This window comes from Esox lucius, chromosome 16 (assembly GCF_011004845.1).
Source record: "Esox lucius isolate fEsoLuc1 chromosome 16, fEsoLuc1.pri, whole genome shotgun sequence".
Lineage (NCBI taxonomy): Eukaryota > Metazoa > Chordata > Actinopteri > Esociformes > Esocidae > Esox > Esox lucius.
This window is the reverse complement of record NC_047584.1, coordinates 29,738,813-29,752,538: the sequence shown is the minus strand read 5'-3', so window position 1 is coordinate 29,752,538 and position 13,726 is coordinate 29,738,813. Positions and strand designations below refer to the sequence as shown.

Here is a 13,726-nt window from a genome sequence, read left to right as displayed (position 1 = left end):
ACTTGGCTAAAAGTTGGTGGATTATACTGCATCTAAATCATTTTGGTTACAATAAAATCAGAACAAAATGTATTTCTACTAATTAGCCTTTTTAGTGGACGGCATTGTGTAAAAACATAGTTATGCACTCTAGACCAAATCTTCATTAGTCCCCATTGACAACGCATTGAGTGGAATGCTCTGATTCAGACATCATCCCCAAAAACAAACAACTAAATCTGTGTTGTGACAAAACGTACTATCCATGACGTGGGCATGCATTTTGAGTGATATGTTGGTGTGCAGGAATCTGATCTTCATGTTCTTGGCCTGAACAGGAGATCCACAGCTTGAAGCACACATCAACTGTGAGACACTGTCATGAGTCGTCCATAACATACCTCACACACATTCCATAACATGCACACATCTCCTTAACATATCACCAGCTGTAGAATCAATAGGGAAATAAAACCAAGTTCTATCATAACACATTAATATGTACACGGCCGACGTGCATTCCACCGCATAGATTTTCTATTACACAAACAAACCAATTTAGTTATTTAAATATTTGCAGAACCAGCATGGATGTATTTCAACATGCCCTCAATGTCCACACCCAACGTACAGATTCATCATCTGACCGTTTCTCCGTCCACATTTCTGAGGTTCAGAATCTAGATGTAATGAGGTTTTCCCATCTCCTAAGATCGTTGCAATTTATCATTTCATTCTCCTGATTCCCCACGTTAGCCAGGGAGAGGCACACCGTGTTCAACATCGCTCCTAATGCTGTGAAATTGTGTGTTTTCATCATGCAAAGAACATCACACACCTGCTGAATGCTAATAATGTTGGGTATGTCACTCTCTGCTAACGTTTCTCTCTCTCTCCTTCTCTGTTAGTCACTCCCTCTCTCTTTTTCTCCCTTCCACACCATTTCTTTCTCCCGGCTTCTCTCTTCCTCCCTCTTTCTCTCTACCTCTGCTTCTGCTGTTAATGCCACCAGTTCTTTCTTATATTATTATATATATATTATTATTATTATTTTTTACTTAGAATTCTAATGATGGCAGGGCTTTCACAGTTTTCACTTCATTTAAGACTAATATATGACATATGCCCTTGCCAGCAGAAACCTTTGATGGCTCCGCATTCTGCACAAAGGCTGTCAGGGATGCCAAGCCAAAGAGGCTACTGAGTGATGAAAATCCCCCGAACATTTGTCTGTTTGGCATCAGACAATTGGTCAAGGGATGTGAAGTGATTTGTGAAATTCAAATGAAGGAGTGGGATGGATGAGATTCTATCCGATTATTTAAACTTTGGGTCCATAGTAAAGGAGCGGACTGGCAAAGTAATCTGTGTTCTTGTGTTGTGGTGTGGACATATACATTCTTTACACTGTTGCTGTGATGTGGACAAAAACATTCTTTACACTGTTGTAGTGATGTGGACATATACATAATTTACACTGTTGCTTTGATGTGGACATATGCATTCTTTACACTTTTTAGCAGAGAATAGTACATTTAATTCTCTGGCATCTGTAGTCAGTTATACTAATTGCAGGCAAAACAATCTGTGTCATTGTGATGTGTGATAAAACTGTATATTTTATTGTACAGTAGTAGTGGCCTTCTATTGTCCCTAGGACAATTTGCGACTGTGTAATGATCAATGGCCGTAATATGCCAAAACGATCAAATGTACAGATTATCCGGGCACAGGAAAAATGCTCAATAACATGGACGTAAACCAGTCTGTGCACAACAATCAAGAGAAATAAGCTTTGTGATTCTATCCAGCTTAAAGCGTAACATGATACAACTGTGCTATTGCAATTGTCTGATCAACTAGAAGGAAGAGCATCTGAAAGCTTTTGTTATAATGTCACTGAGGGCATACAGTAGAATAAAAACGGGAGGCAAGACGATTCTAAGATCACCTGGAGCGTCACTACTCCATGGGACCATGCTGAAATATATCCACCAGTGTTATAGAAGGGCCCTCAGAATGAGGAACATGTATATCCTTCAAATACCACGCCAGGCAACAGTGCTGTGCCAGAGAGAACCTCCAGAGATCCTCTTGACAGTAGTCAGTGATCACAGGGTTGCACTGGTGGGTAAAGCCAAAGACGTCCACAGGATAAGCTGTGTACCAAATGGCACCCAATTCACTGCAAAGCGCACTACTTTGTACCTGAGCTCTCTCTGTCCCAGTTGTAAGTAGTGCACTGATAAGTAACAGGGTCCAATTTGGAATGCAAACGGTTAGAACTGAGGTAGGACCAAACCATCCCCTCCTTGACAAACAGGGGACTGTGCAAGTGCCTAACTGCTTATCTGGGTAAAGACAGGGGCTATTGAGAATTACAAGCCAAAACCCTGGCCAGGAATACACTTCCCACTACACCTCCACTCCAGAGAGAGAGCGAGAGAGAGAGAGAGAGGGAGGGAGGGAGGGAGGGAGGGGGGAGGGCCGGCCAGAGGAAGAGATGGGGAAGAGTGAAAACATAAGGGGTGGACAGTAACTGTTCAGCATGGCTAATCAACAGCCCTGTGATTCAGAGAGACAAAGACAGGCAGAAAAACACATAGACACAAAGACAGACAGAAAAATACACAGAGACACATACACGCATAGAGACAGACACGCAGACAGACAGATAAAGAGACAGATACACAGACACGCAGACAGACAGACAGACAGACAAAGACACAGATACACAGACATGACAGACAGACAGACACAAAGACAGAAAGACAGATAGAAAAACAAACAGAGACAGCCAGCCAGCTAGGCAGATAGGCAAACAGAAAGACAGGCAGGCAGAGACAGGCAGACAGACATACCGGCAGACAGACAGGCAGGCAAATGGCAGGCATATAGACAGACAGGCCGGCTTTGTCCAAAATGGCAACACACTGCTATGACCAGTGACCCCGGGTCGACAGCACATAAAGAGAACAGGGTGCCATTAGAGATGTAGGCCCAGACAGAGCCCGGCCCGGTGTGATTAGTGACCGCCTAATGGCAGAGCCCAGGGAACACGTCGTTAAACGGGCCAGAGCCACGCACTGTTCTCTGACAGCTGTCCTGACAACGCCGCTCTCCAAGGAGACACACACACACACACACACACACACACACACAGACAGACTCAATCACCGAAGACAATGCTGTCTCCGTGCACAACTGCAGCAGCAGAGATTACGCTGGGAGGCCGTCCTAATGATGCGCCTGGGGGCTACGTGTAGAAGATGCACTGCAGGGTCGTTTCCAATCACGTTGCAGCATGACCTATGCTAGCTGTCAGTAAAACCGCAAAAAAGCCCACTTTGACTGACAGCCCACGGCGGCAGTCTCCGGGGCGGTCCGCGAGGCGCAAGTCTACAGCGTAGTAGCCTGAGTCCCACTGCCGGCCTCTGAAGTCAAGCAGGGTCAGCCATGGTCGGTCCGCAGATGGGAGACCAAATGCTGCAGGCAGTGGTGTTTGGAGGGGCCAATAGGGGGCGCTCCGTTGTCTGTTTCCGAGGACATCCCAAAGCCCCAAGGGCAGTGATTGGGGACAATGCCCTGTGCAGGACATAAAACGGGAGTCCTGACCCAGTGAAGATCTCATGGCATTGATCGTAAGAGTAACATCATGTTCGCTCCTAGAGCCTCAATCCACAAACATCCATGCATCATCTGGGCATGAGTGCCACAAAAACAACTAGCATCACTGCTAGTGTCACTATATTAATATCATTACTATCACTACTATACATCCAAGCTGCTGCCTGCATACAATTTCATGCAAATGCTGGATGAATCCAATGCATGCACTCAATGGAACTCAACTGCTGCCTCTGCAGCTCAATGCTGCACGATGACATCTGATGGAGAAAATCTGACAAAAACAAAAGACGAACAGTTGACGCACATTCTGCACCTGGTTTGCAGAATGTTTCTGCACTATTGACAGCAAGTTGAGATCCTAACTAAGCCTGCAAACTGAGGGCCATAAGCTATAGTTGTTTAGGAATTCAGCCCTGCCCCTAACCCAAAAGAAATATCGTAAAGAAAGATATGTTTTCCGAAAAACAAAGAACACAATTGCCCATATAAGTCTCTCCGGATCGAAGTGTCATGTCAATGTCATCTGAAGCCCGTTAAATGGTAATATCCTGTAATGAATGGCGAGGCCCGGCAATGAAAGTTCTAAAGGCATCTGGATGCATTATCTTGACAGGAGGGGTTGCCACATGAGCACACACACACACATACACACACGCACATACACACACACACACGCACACACACACACGCACCAGCACATTTTTATTACATTCAAAAAGAAGTCAGACATTACAAATGTAATCGGGCTTCCTCCCATCTGGATAGAGCTAGCATCTTCTCAGAGCGAGGCTGCCCATGACCTCTGACACAGAAAACTGCCTTGCTAGCACCTCTGCTCTGGTCCTATGCAGGCCTGCTTTCTAAAGGCCGTGCAAAGACAGCCTGTGTATATATTCCAGGCTGCTGGACAGCAGCACTGCGAGCCTCCACTGATAGCCGAGCCCACTCACACACGACAAGATAGGCTGGTATCTCATCTCCTTATAAGCAGAGGCCTCCTTCCTGCAGATGTCAAATGATCAGCCCACTTCCAGAACAAAAACCTCCCGCTGGCTTCCTCCCACACCAGCAGTTTCTGGTGCATTTGGTGCACTGGAGAATACATCACTATCAACATAAAAATAGCTTCCTCGTACAAATTAACGTTTGTGAATCGCACATGTCAGTCATACTACCCTTTCTCTGGCTATAGGTTTGACACAGCATTCATGTCAAACCCCAGTAATTATCCGAACAGCACTAATGAAAGACATGGGTGACAGATTATATGAATATACGGTGGTTTGCAGGGTACCAGAGTGCTAAATTGAAGGTAGAACCTGTAGCATCACCTCAACAATAAAGCTGAGAAAGAACATGCAAATGCAGGGCAGTCCAGAACAGTGAGTTTCCCTGCAGTCTGAGACCAGTCCAGAACAGTGAGTTTCCCTGTAGTCTGAGACCAGTCCAGAACAGTGAGTTTCCCTGCAGTCTGAGACCAGTCCAGAACAGTGAGTTTCCCTGTAGTCTGAGACCAGTCCAGAACAGTGAGTTTCCCTGCAGTCTGAGACCAGTCCAGAACAGTGAGTTATTATGGCTTTAGACTTTTATGGCCTGAGACTATTATGACTATTTTTCAGATTGACTATGTGTCTAATGTACTTCAACATGGAGGGATGGGGAGAGACGCGCTCTTTGAAATCACATGATTTTAGGCCGATCGACTGTCAGGTGTTCCAGGAGAACGTGACCAAACGACGCCAGAATTATGCTTGATCTAGTTCAGATGAGGGCAATTTGAAAAGGACATACTAACACGGTCTTCAAAGCTATTGTTGGAAAAAAAAAAAGTGTGTACAGCTAATGCTGTATTGATACAGAACATAGAACACAGAACCCCATCGACCTTAGGCGAGGCAAAGAATCTTCCTCCGAAAAGATCCGACCTGCTTCGTAAAAGTTATCCCGCTAAACCAGGCGGAACAACTATCCTCTCATCCCAATCAGAGGAACTATCAAAGCCATATCAATTTGGTTCAGTAATTTCTGTCCTCCCAAATGGGACGCTCAAAAAACGATTTTGTTCATCGTCAAAGTCCCTGACCGCATCTTTAACATCCTTGTTCTCCAACCATCCCAGCTTGTAAGCGATGTTGCCATGAACAGCACCTCAGATAAGTGGGATACCAGACTTCCCTCTTACTCAGTCAAACACTATACACCTCTATGTACAGGGTTACTTCCTGCTGTCCCAGCATGGTTACCAATGGACCAAAGCAGTGACCAAGTTGGCCATTGCAGTTCATACCTCTTGATTGTTACGGATATTGAGCCACTTGACAGTTTGTTTTTTGCATCTCTGTGATTTAGCTGAGTCTACCATTAAAGTACACATGCAGAATAGTATTGGGTTTTTAAAATCATCACTTTATGTCTAATTAATCACTGTGTGTGTTTGTGTGTTAATTTTTTGAATATGAACAGGAAATTCATGCTTGACTACACTAGGTAATTAAAGGCCCCAACAAAATAATGCACATTTGCATCCATACAAGGTTCTCTAGTGACTGAACTGAAAGAAATGTATTAATAATTTATAGGTTGCTATATTTAGGCAATAAGACCAGGTTGTGTGTTGGCAAAGTACTTGTCCAATACTACGGCAAATGGCTGTTCTTAGGCAGGACATCTCAATTCCCTGAGGTGGCTTACCACTGTTATAAACGGGTAACCAGCGCAATGCGAACAGCTTTCCACCAATCAGCATGCAGGACCTAAACTACCAGTACTTTACGATGACAGTGTAAACGTCCTGATGTCTGTGCTGGTATTTTATGGCTCCACGAATCTCTGGACAACCGTGATGACAGTTGCTGAGTGGACTAACCTGGCTGAGTAATGATGAACTGATGAGAGCATATAAGAACACATGCACTGACACCCACACACAAACACAAAACTTGGTGTAGGTCAATACTAGGCGAGGTAGGTGATACTAGGTGATGCTAGATGCGGTAGGAGGTGATACTAGGTGAGGTAGGAGGTGATACTAGATGGGGTAGGAGGTGAGACTAGGTGAGATGGGAGGTGATACTTGATGAGGTAGGTGGTGATACTAGGTGATGTAGGAAGTGATGCTAGATGAGCTTGGATGTGATGCTAGATGCGGTAGGAGGTGATACTAGATGAGGTAGGAGGTGATACTAGATGAGGTAGGAGGTGGGATTAGGTGGGATGGGAGGTGATACTTGATGAGGTAGGAAGTGATACTAGGTGAGGTAGGAAGTGATGATAGATGAAGTTGGAGGTGATGCTAGATGCGGTAGGAGGTGATACTAAGTGAGGGAGGTGATACTAGATGATACAGGAGGTGATACTAGGTGAGGTATGAGTTGATGCTAGATGAGGAAGGAGTTGATACTAGGTGAAGTAGGAGGTGTTACGAGATGAGATAGGAGGTGATAGTAGGTGATGTTGGAGGTGATACTAGGTGAGGTTGGAAGTGATACTAGGTGAGACAGGAGGTCCTATGATTTTCTCCCCAAAAAATTATCCATTTCATTTTCACTATTGATTTTAAATGTGTGTGCTTAAAATACTAAACAGAAAACAAAAGCATATTTCATTCATAGAATCCACATTATCATAGTTTATCATAAACAACATTATCCATCATAATCACTGTCAAGGAGCCAGTAGCCAAACCATAATTCAATGTCAGCCCTATTGGGGCCTGAAAAACTCTCAAACTCCACCTCAGTCTTCAATTCAATGCAGACATGGGATGTTTATTTGGTGGTTCATAAATTACTCCCCCTGTCAACATACTGCTTTAGAGTCCAGTTTAGGTACTCCAGATACCGCTATTGTGTCCGGGATAGCTGCCTGCTTGTCATTCACACCTATGCAACTGTTTGCATGTCATTTACACAAGGATTCTTTATAGCTTGCTAAGAAAAGCTATTGATCTCGGTAAGAAAAGGCATCATGTAGACACAAGTTATTGATATAAACATGTTTTGTAAGGACGCGGTATGACTTATATTTATTGATAAGTCGTAACGTTTAAAGCCATTGTTCTGCCGATTTTGAAGCCAGCCTTAAAGTGATAAATCTAGGTTTTTTAACCCCGGCATTTATGATACAACATGACTAACCATCCATGGGAATATCCAAGATGGCCACCGACGCTCACATGCTGTGGGAGGGTTTCACAGCTGACTTCACTTTTTGGCAGTGATCTAAAGGACAAAGGAAGGTATTTAAAATGTTTGGCAGCAGGGGTGCCCACGGCATAAAGATGTCATCTCTAGATGTGGTTGTAACATTTATTAGTGCTTTAAACCCGGTATAAGGATAGTCAGCTCCCCTGAGGACTGACACGGGGTGATCTCCAGATGCAACAGCACTTAAAGGAAGTGAAATTAAAGGAACAGTTACCTGAAACGTCACAGAGATCAGTGTCCCTGCTACAATAGTTGTATGAGTAGTAACAGGAGTTTATGTAGGATGGCAGTATTAGCGGAAACAGGGGTTTATTCAGTATAGTAGTATTTGTAAAAAGTAGGGGTTTACTCAGTATAGTAGTATTTCTAAAAACAGTGGTTTACTCAGTATAGTAGTATTTGTAAAAACAGGGGTTTACTCAGTATAGTATTGTTATTATAAACAGGATCTTAGTACAGTAGAATTGAGAGAAGAAACATCTTAACTAGTATGATACAAATAGTGAGCAACTTAGAAAACTGTCCACATCGAACACCTCTGTATCATGAATAGTACCCTCTGTATCATGAATAGTACCCTCTGTATCATGAATAGTACCCTCTGTATCATGAATAGTACCCTCTGTATCATGAATAGTACCCTCTGTATCATGAATAGTACCCTCTGTATCATGAATAGTAACCTCTGTATCATGAATAGTAACCTCTTTATCATGAATAGTACCCTCTGTATCATGAATAGTACCCTCTGTATCATGAATAGTACCCTCTGTATCATGAATAGTACCCTCTGTATCATGAATAGTACCCTCTGTATCATGAATAGTACCCTCTGTATCATGAATAGTAACCTCTGTATCATGAATAGTAACCTCTTTATCATGAATAGTACCCTCTGTATCATGAATAGTACCCTCTGTATCATGAATAGTACCCTCTGTATCATGAATAGTACCCTCTGTATCATGAATAGTACCCTCTGTATCATGAATAGTACCCTCTGTATCATGAATAGTACCCTCTGCATCATGAATAGTACCCTCTGCATCATGGATAGTACCCTCTGCATCATGAATAGTACCCTCTGTATCATGAATAGTACCCTCTGCATCATGGATAGTACCCTCTGCATCATGAATAGTACCCTCTGCATCATGAATAGTACCCTCTGCATCATGAATAGTACCCTCTGCATCATGAATAGTACACTCTGCATCATGAATAGTACCCTCTGCATCATGAATAGTACCTCAGTAAATAAAGTATACACAGACGTACACTTTGTCCTACAGGATTATTTGTTTAAGTAGAAAGACAAGTGTTGTACATGTGATCAAAGTCAAAGAGGATCATTTTTATCTCCTTGAGTGGCGTAGTGGAGATATCTGATGCTGCATGTGAATGTAAATTACCTCAGTTAAGGCAGAGACCGATCCCTAATCCCTCGGAAACATCTTTCTTCCCTCATACACTTCTATGCTCAGCCTGACTCCTAAACAGCACCCCGTCCCCTCGGTAGGGCACTACTTTTGACCAGGGGCCTGTAGGTCTCCGGCAGAAAGCAGAGTACTTTGGAAGGAGTAGGCTTCTGTTTGGGACGAAGAGGGATCGTATTAGGGAGTTAGAGGAGCCAGCTGGTAATCCATACCATTGTGCTGTGTCATTCCCATGCAGGTTCCTGTAGCCTAGTTTAAAGTCCCTTCGCAGTTCCCAGAAATGAAACACTCAGAATAGTGCCTCATCTCATCTCCCAGTAAAAATGCCCGGTTGTTGTCCTAGCTCAACGTCCTGACCCGGTTGTGGTCCTAGCTCAGCGTCCTAACCCGGTTGTGGTCCTAGCTCAGCTTCCTGACCCGGTTGTGGTCCTAGCTCAGCTTCCTGACCTGGTTGTGGTCCTAGCTCAGCACCTTGACCCAGTTGTGGTCATAGCTCAGCATCCTGACCCGGTTCTTGTCCTAGCTCAGCGCCTTGACCCGGTTGTGGTCCTAGCTCAGCGTCCTGACCCGGTTGTGGTCCTAGCTCAGCTTCCTGACCCGGTTGTGGTCCTGGCTCAGCTTCCTGACCCGGTTGTGGTCCTAGCTCAGCACCTTGACCCAGTTGTGGTCCTAGCTCAGCATCCTGACCCGGTTCTTGTCCTAGCTCAGCGCCTTGACCCGGTTGTGGTCCTAGCTCAGTGTCCTGACCCGGTTGTGGTCCTAGCTCAGCTTCCTGACCCGGTTGTGGTCCTGGCTCAGCTTCCTGACCCGGTTGTGGTCCTAGCTCAGCACCTTGACCCAGTTGTGGTCCTAGCTCAGCATCCTGACCCGGTTCTTGTCCTAGCTCAGCGCCTTGACCCGGTTGTGGTCCTAGCTCAGCGTCCTGACCCGGTTGTGGTCCTAGCTCAGCACCCAGACCCAGTTGTGGTCCTAGCTCAGCATCCTGACCCGGTTCTTGTCCTAGCTCAGCGCCTTGTCCCGGTTGTGGTCCTAGCTCAGCATCCGGTTCTTGTTCTAGCCTGGTCCTAGCCTTTTGTCACGTACTAGTGTCGTTGACAAACTAATTCCCCAAATGTTGTTAGTCGGTGTGTTTTGTTCTTTTTTTCCCATAACATCACCTCTCAACAATTCAATTTATTTTTAATCGTCCAGGTTGGTCCACTTAGCAACTGCTGAAGTGGTTTTCCAGGCGAGTGCTGGAGCCGTGAAATCCAAACGCAGAGACAACAAGATGTTCATACTGTTACATCAATCAGACAGAGACTTTTAAGGGCAAAGGAGGCTCAGGGTAATAAAAAGACATTAAGGAGTCGTACAAAAATAATAAAGACACACACAACGATTTATTATAGGACCAGGGATGATCTACAACTCCAGTAGAAAATACTTTGGAAAATAAGCTTAGTTAGACGGGAGGATGGGTGTTCCCGAGCAAACACTACGCTCCTTAGAATTTCGCTTGCCTGTTTCCAGGATTCTGAACCACCAGAGGAAGTCCCACCGTTACTTTGGGACTCCCGGCCACACGCAGACTGGGGCACAGCCTGGGGCGCAGCCAAGGCAGTGGTGTCGTGCCAACGACAGAGGCCCCTAGAACGCTTCATTTGACGACCTCCGGTTCGTACTGTGGTGCACTCCAAACGGATTCGGGTGCCATTTGGGAAGCGGATCAGGGGAGAGGAGACAGGACAACGGCCTATAAAGGGTCGGACGCACTCTGACATCGAGAGACAGTAGGCAGGTTCTCAAAGAAAACAAGATCAAAGGACCATCTGGACAGTCCGGAGAACCCATTATCGGAACCCTGTTTCCGCAACACTTTTGGACAGAAAGAGAGAGTAGGAGGAGAGGAGAGGAGAGGAAAGGAGGAGAGGGGGAGGAGTAGAGTGGCCAAAGCAGCTCTGTGTTATTATGCCGACCTGAAAGGAATGTACTGCAGCTAGAGAGGAGATAACGCTTTGCTCGAGTCCCAAATCCCCCACTAAGCACTCTGTGATGAACCACTGCTGACCAGAGCCTCGTTAGCCACTTTCTAGTAAATAGGGCACCTAATCGGGATGCAGCCATTGGCTGATGCGAACCACTCAATCATCAATCTGCAGCTTTATACCAGTTCCAAGCTGCCAAATTACAAGCATATGTTGCACCAATTTGCAATTTGAAAAGTCTTTCAGACTCCAGTGCCGTGTAAAGCCTTGCAGTGTCAGTGGTGCCCTCTCTCTCTCTCTCTCTCACTCCCCCCCCCCCTTTCTGTCACCTCTTTTTTTCTCCCCACTTTCTCTGCCCTCTCAGTTATTTTAAAATGCGTATGGAGGTGAATGAAAGCTGGGGAAAGTGGTGGCAGTTACTCATAGTCCGCAGCAAAGAGGGGATTCCAGATGAATAACATCACGCCTTTTTTCGAGTTGAGGACAACAAGCCATTGAATGATCTGAGGCGTCAGACAATGGAAAGTGAAGGAGTGATTATTCTTTAAAGTCAATATAAAGTAATTCACTACGCCGTTTTTTCAAATTCTATGGTTGGTGGTACCTGGCTTGGTAACAAATCAAAATGTGGAGTAGGCGACTGATTTAAAGATTTTCATAACCAACCAAAGATAGCCCACAAGCTGTTGGTTTTCGATAGGAGGCTAGTGAAGTTGAGTGAGCAGAAAAGAGCAAGCTAACTACTGTGAAAAAAGCAACCAACAGTTTATGGGGAGGGAACTTTCTCATTTACAGTATTAGCATCCACTAACAACCTGCACTAGAAATGCAACAGTCAGAGTCTTTCATCACAGAAATATTACTCTTTGGCAACTGTGAAACAAAACATGACCTGAAGGTGCAGTGGACTATGATCAAACCAAGGTGCATTGAGCAGGGGAGTCTTGCAATTTGCTTATTTAATAAGGAATTCTATATTTTTGACATTTTGAACTATTAATTTGTGACTTGTTGATTTGAGAGATAACATTCAAGCTGGATAACGGTTAACCTGCACTGCAACACAGCTGTCATCACAACCAGATGAATACCGTCCCTGGCATACTTTTAGAGGAACCAGCTCAGCATCGACTGCAATGGGTGGTAAGGATTTCTGGCCGTAGGATTTTGGACACGGTTACCTCAAATTGCCAAGCTCCAGTGACTCTGCGGTGGGTCGAGTGCCGGCCATGTCAACTGTGTTAGTCAGCCAGAGACCCCCTACCTAGGGTTGGGTGAAACGTCCTGGTTCAAGTGAGTCGCGTGACAGGAAGCAAAGTGGCTTAACAGCTGGGAGTCGCTGTGACGAGGAACAACCATCAACTGCAATTTTGGGCATCACAAAAACCAGGAGGAGGAAGAAAGGGGGCCATCACAGACATAAAATAAGCGTGAACTCACTTGGCATTTCACTATTATTAACCTTTTGAAGCGGCATCAACGACGATCAGTGTCAATGACAGCCACCCCTCGCAGACAGAAAAGGGTATTGACTAACCACGACACCCCTGTGGTGTGAGATCCATAACTTTTTCAGTGTAGCATCTAAGATTCAATAGAGTTCCGAAATGCCTTCATATCGCACCAATCTCAGACACATTAATAGCAAAGTACGTTCAAAAGGGCCCCACCCAAATGGCTTTTACACACCCGCGCGCGCACATAAATCGGATTTGCTTTGCTACAACCTCAAAAATGCCAAGAGACAATACCACAAACGGCAACACGACAGGATCATGTTTGTCCGACCACATCTTCCTTGCCAACAAGATTTTCTCTCAATAAGAAAGAATAAATGCTGTTTGAATTATTATTTTTTTAAACCCAAGGGCCAATAGCCCTGTCAGTATAGAAGGAATGACGGTCAAGTCGCAGACGGGAAATGGGGTTCCAGTCGGAACGTGCGCCATATAAGGCCGACCTCACCTCTGCAGATGGGGACCGGGAAGTCCCAGGCGGCCATGTTGGCGGCGCCGAGGACGCAGGTGAGAAGCGAGTGTCCATCCAACACGTAGCCCGTCACACACCTGTAGCGGATCTTGTCCCCGACGCTGAACTGCGTCCCATTCAGAATGCCTTTAGGGGGAACCCCCGGGTTCCCGCAGGCTCGGTTCTGTAACTCTGAAACACACAGGAAGAAGTTACCAGGCTGAGGTTTTAGGCTAGGAGGAAAAATAAACCTGAGCTGAAATGTTTTCCATTAGCTTTCAGATTTGTTTATTATGCACTTCACAGGCAGCTGGTTCTTTTTAAGAGGACATGCGTCCAGAATGGCATCCCCCGTTTCCTATTTTGGGCCCTCATTTTGAGAAGAACCCGATTGGCATAGTGCTCCAATTGGGGTGACTCCCTATTCTGGCTCTGGAATAATTAGCTGAAAGCCAGATGGTACCCAAAGACAAAGAAAATACAAAATATATACCCTTGAATGCATGCATATGCTCCCTGTCAAACTGCTTGAGAGAAGAAA

The 13,726-nt window shown here is 45.2% G+C and overlaps 1 protein-coding gene across 1 annotated transcript in view; it reads right to left on the bottom strand.

Annotated features, from left to right (window-relative positions):
• Positions 1 to 13,726, bottom strand: part of LOC105023500 (CUB and sushi domain-containing protein 3) — a 254,024-nt gene that overhangs the window by 189,958 nt on the left and 50,340 nt on the right. The window contains exon 4 of the mRNA XM_034286761.1: positions 13,183 to 13,377. Within this exon, the coding sequence (XP_034142652.1) occupies positions 13,183 to 13,377 (195 nt within the window). The remainder of the gene's footprint in view (positions 1 to 13,182; positions 13,378 to 13,726) is intronic.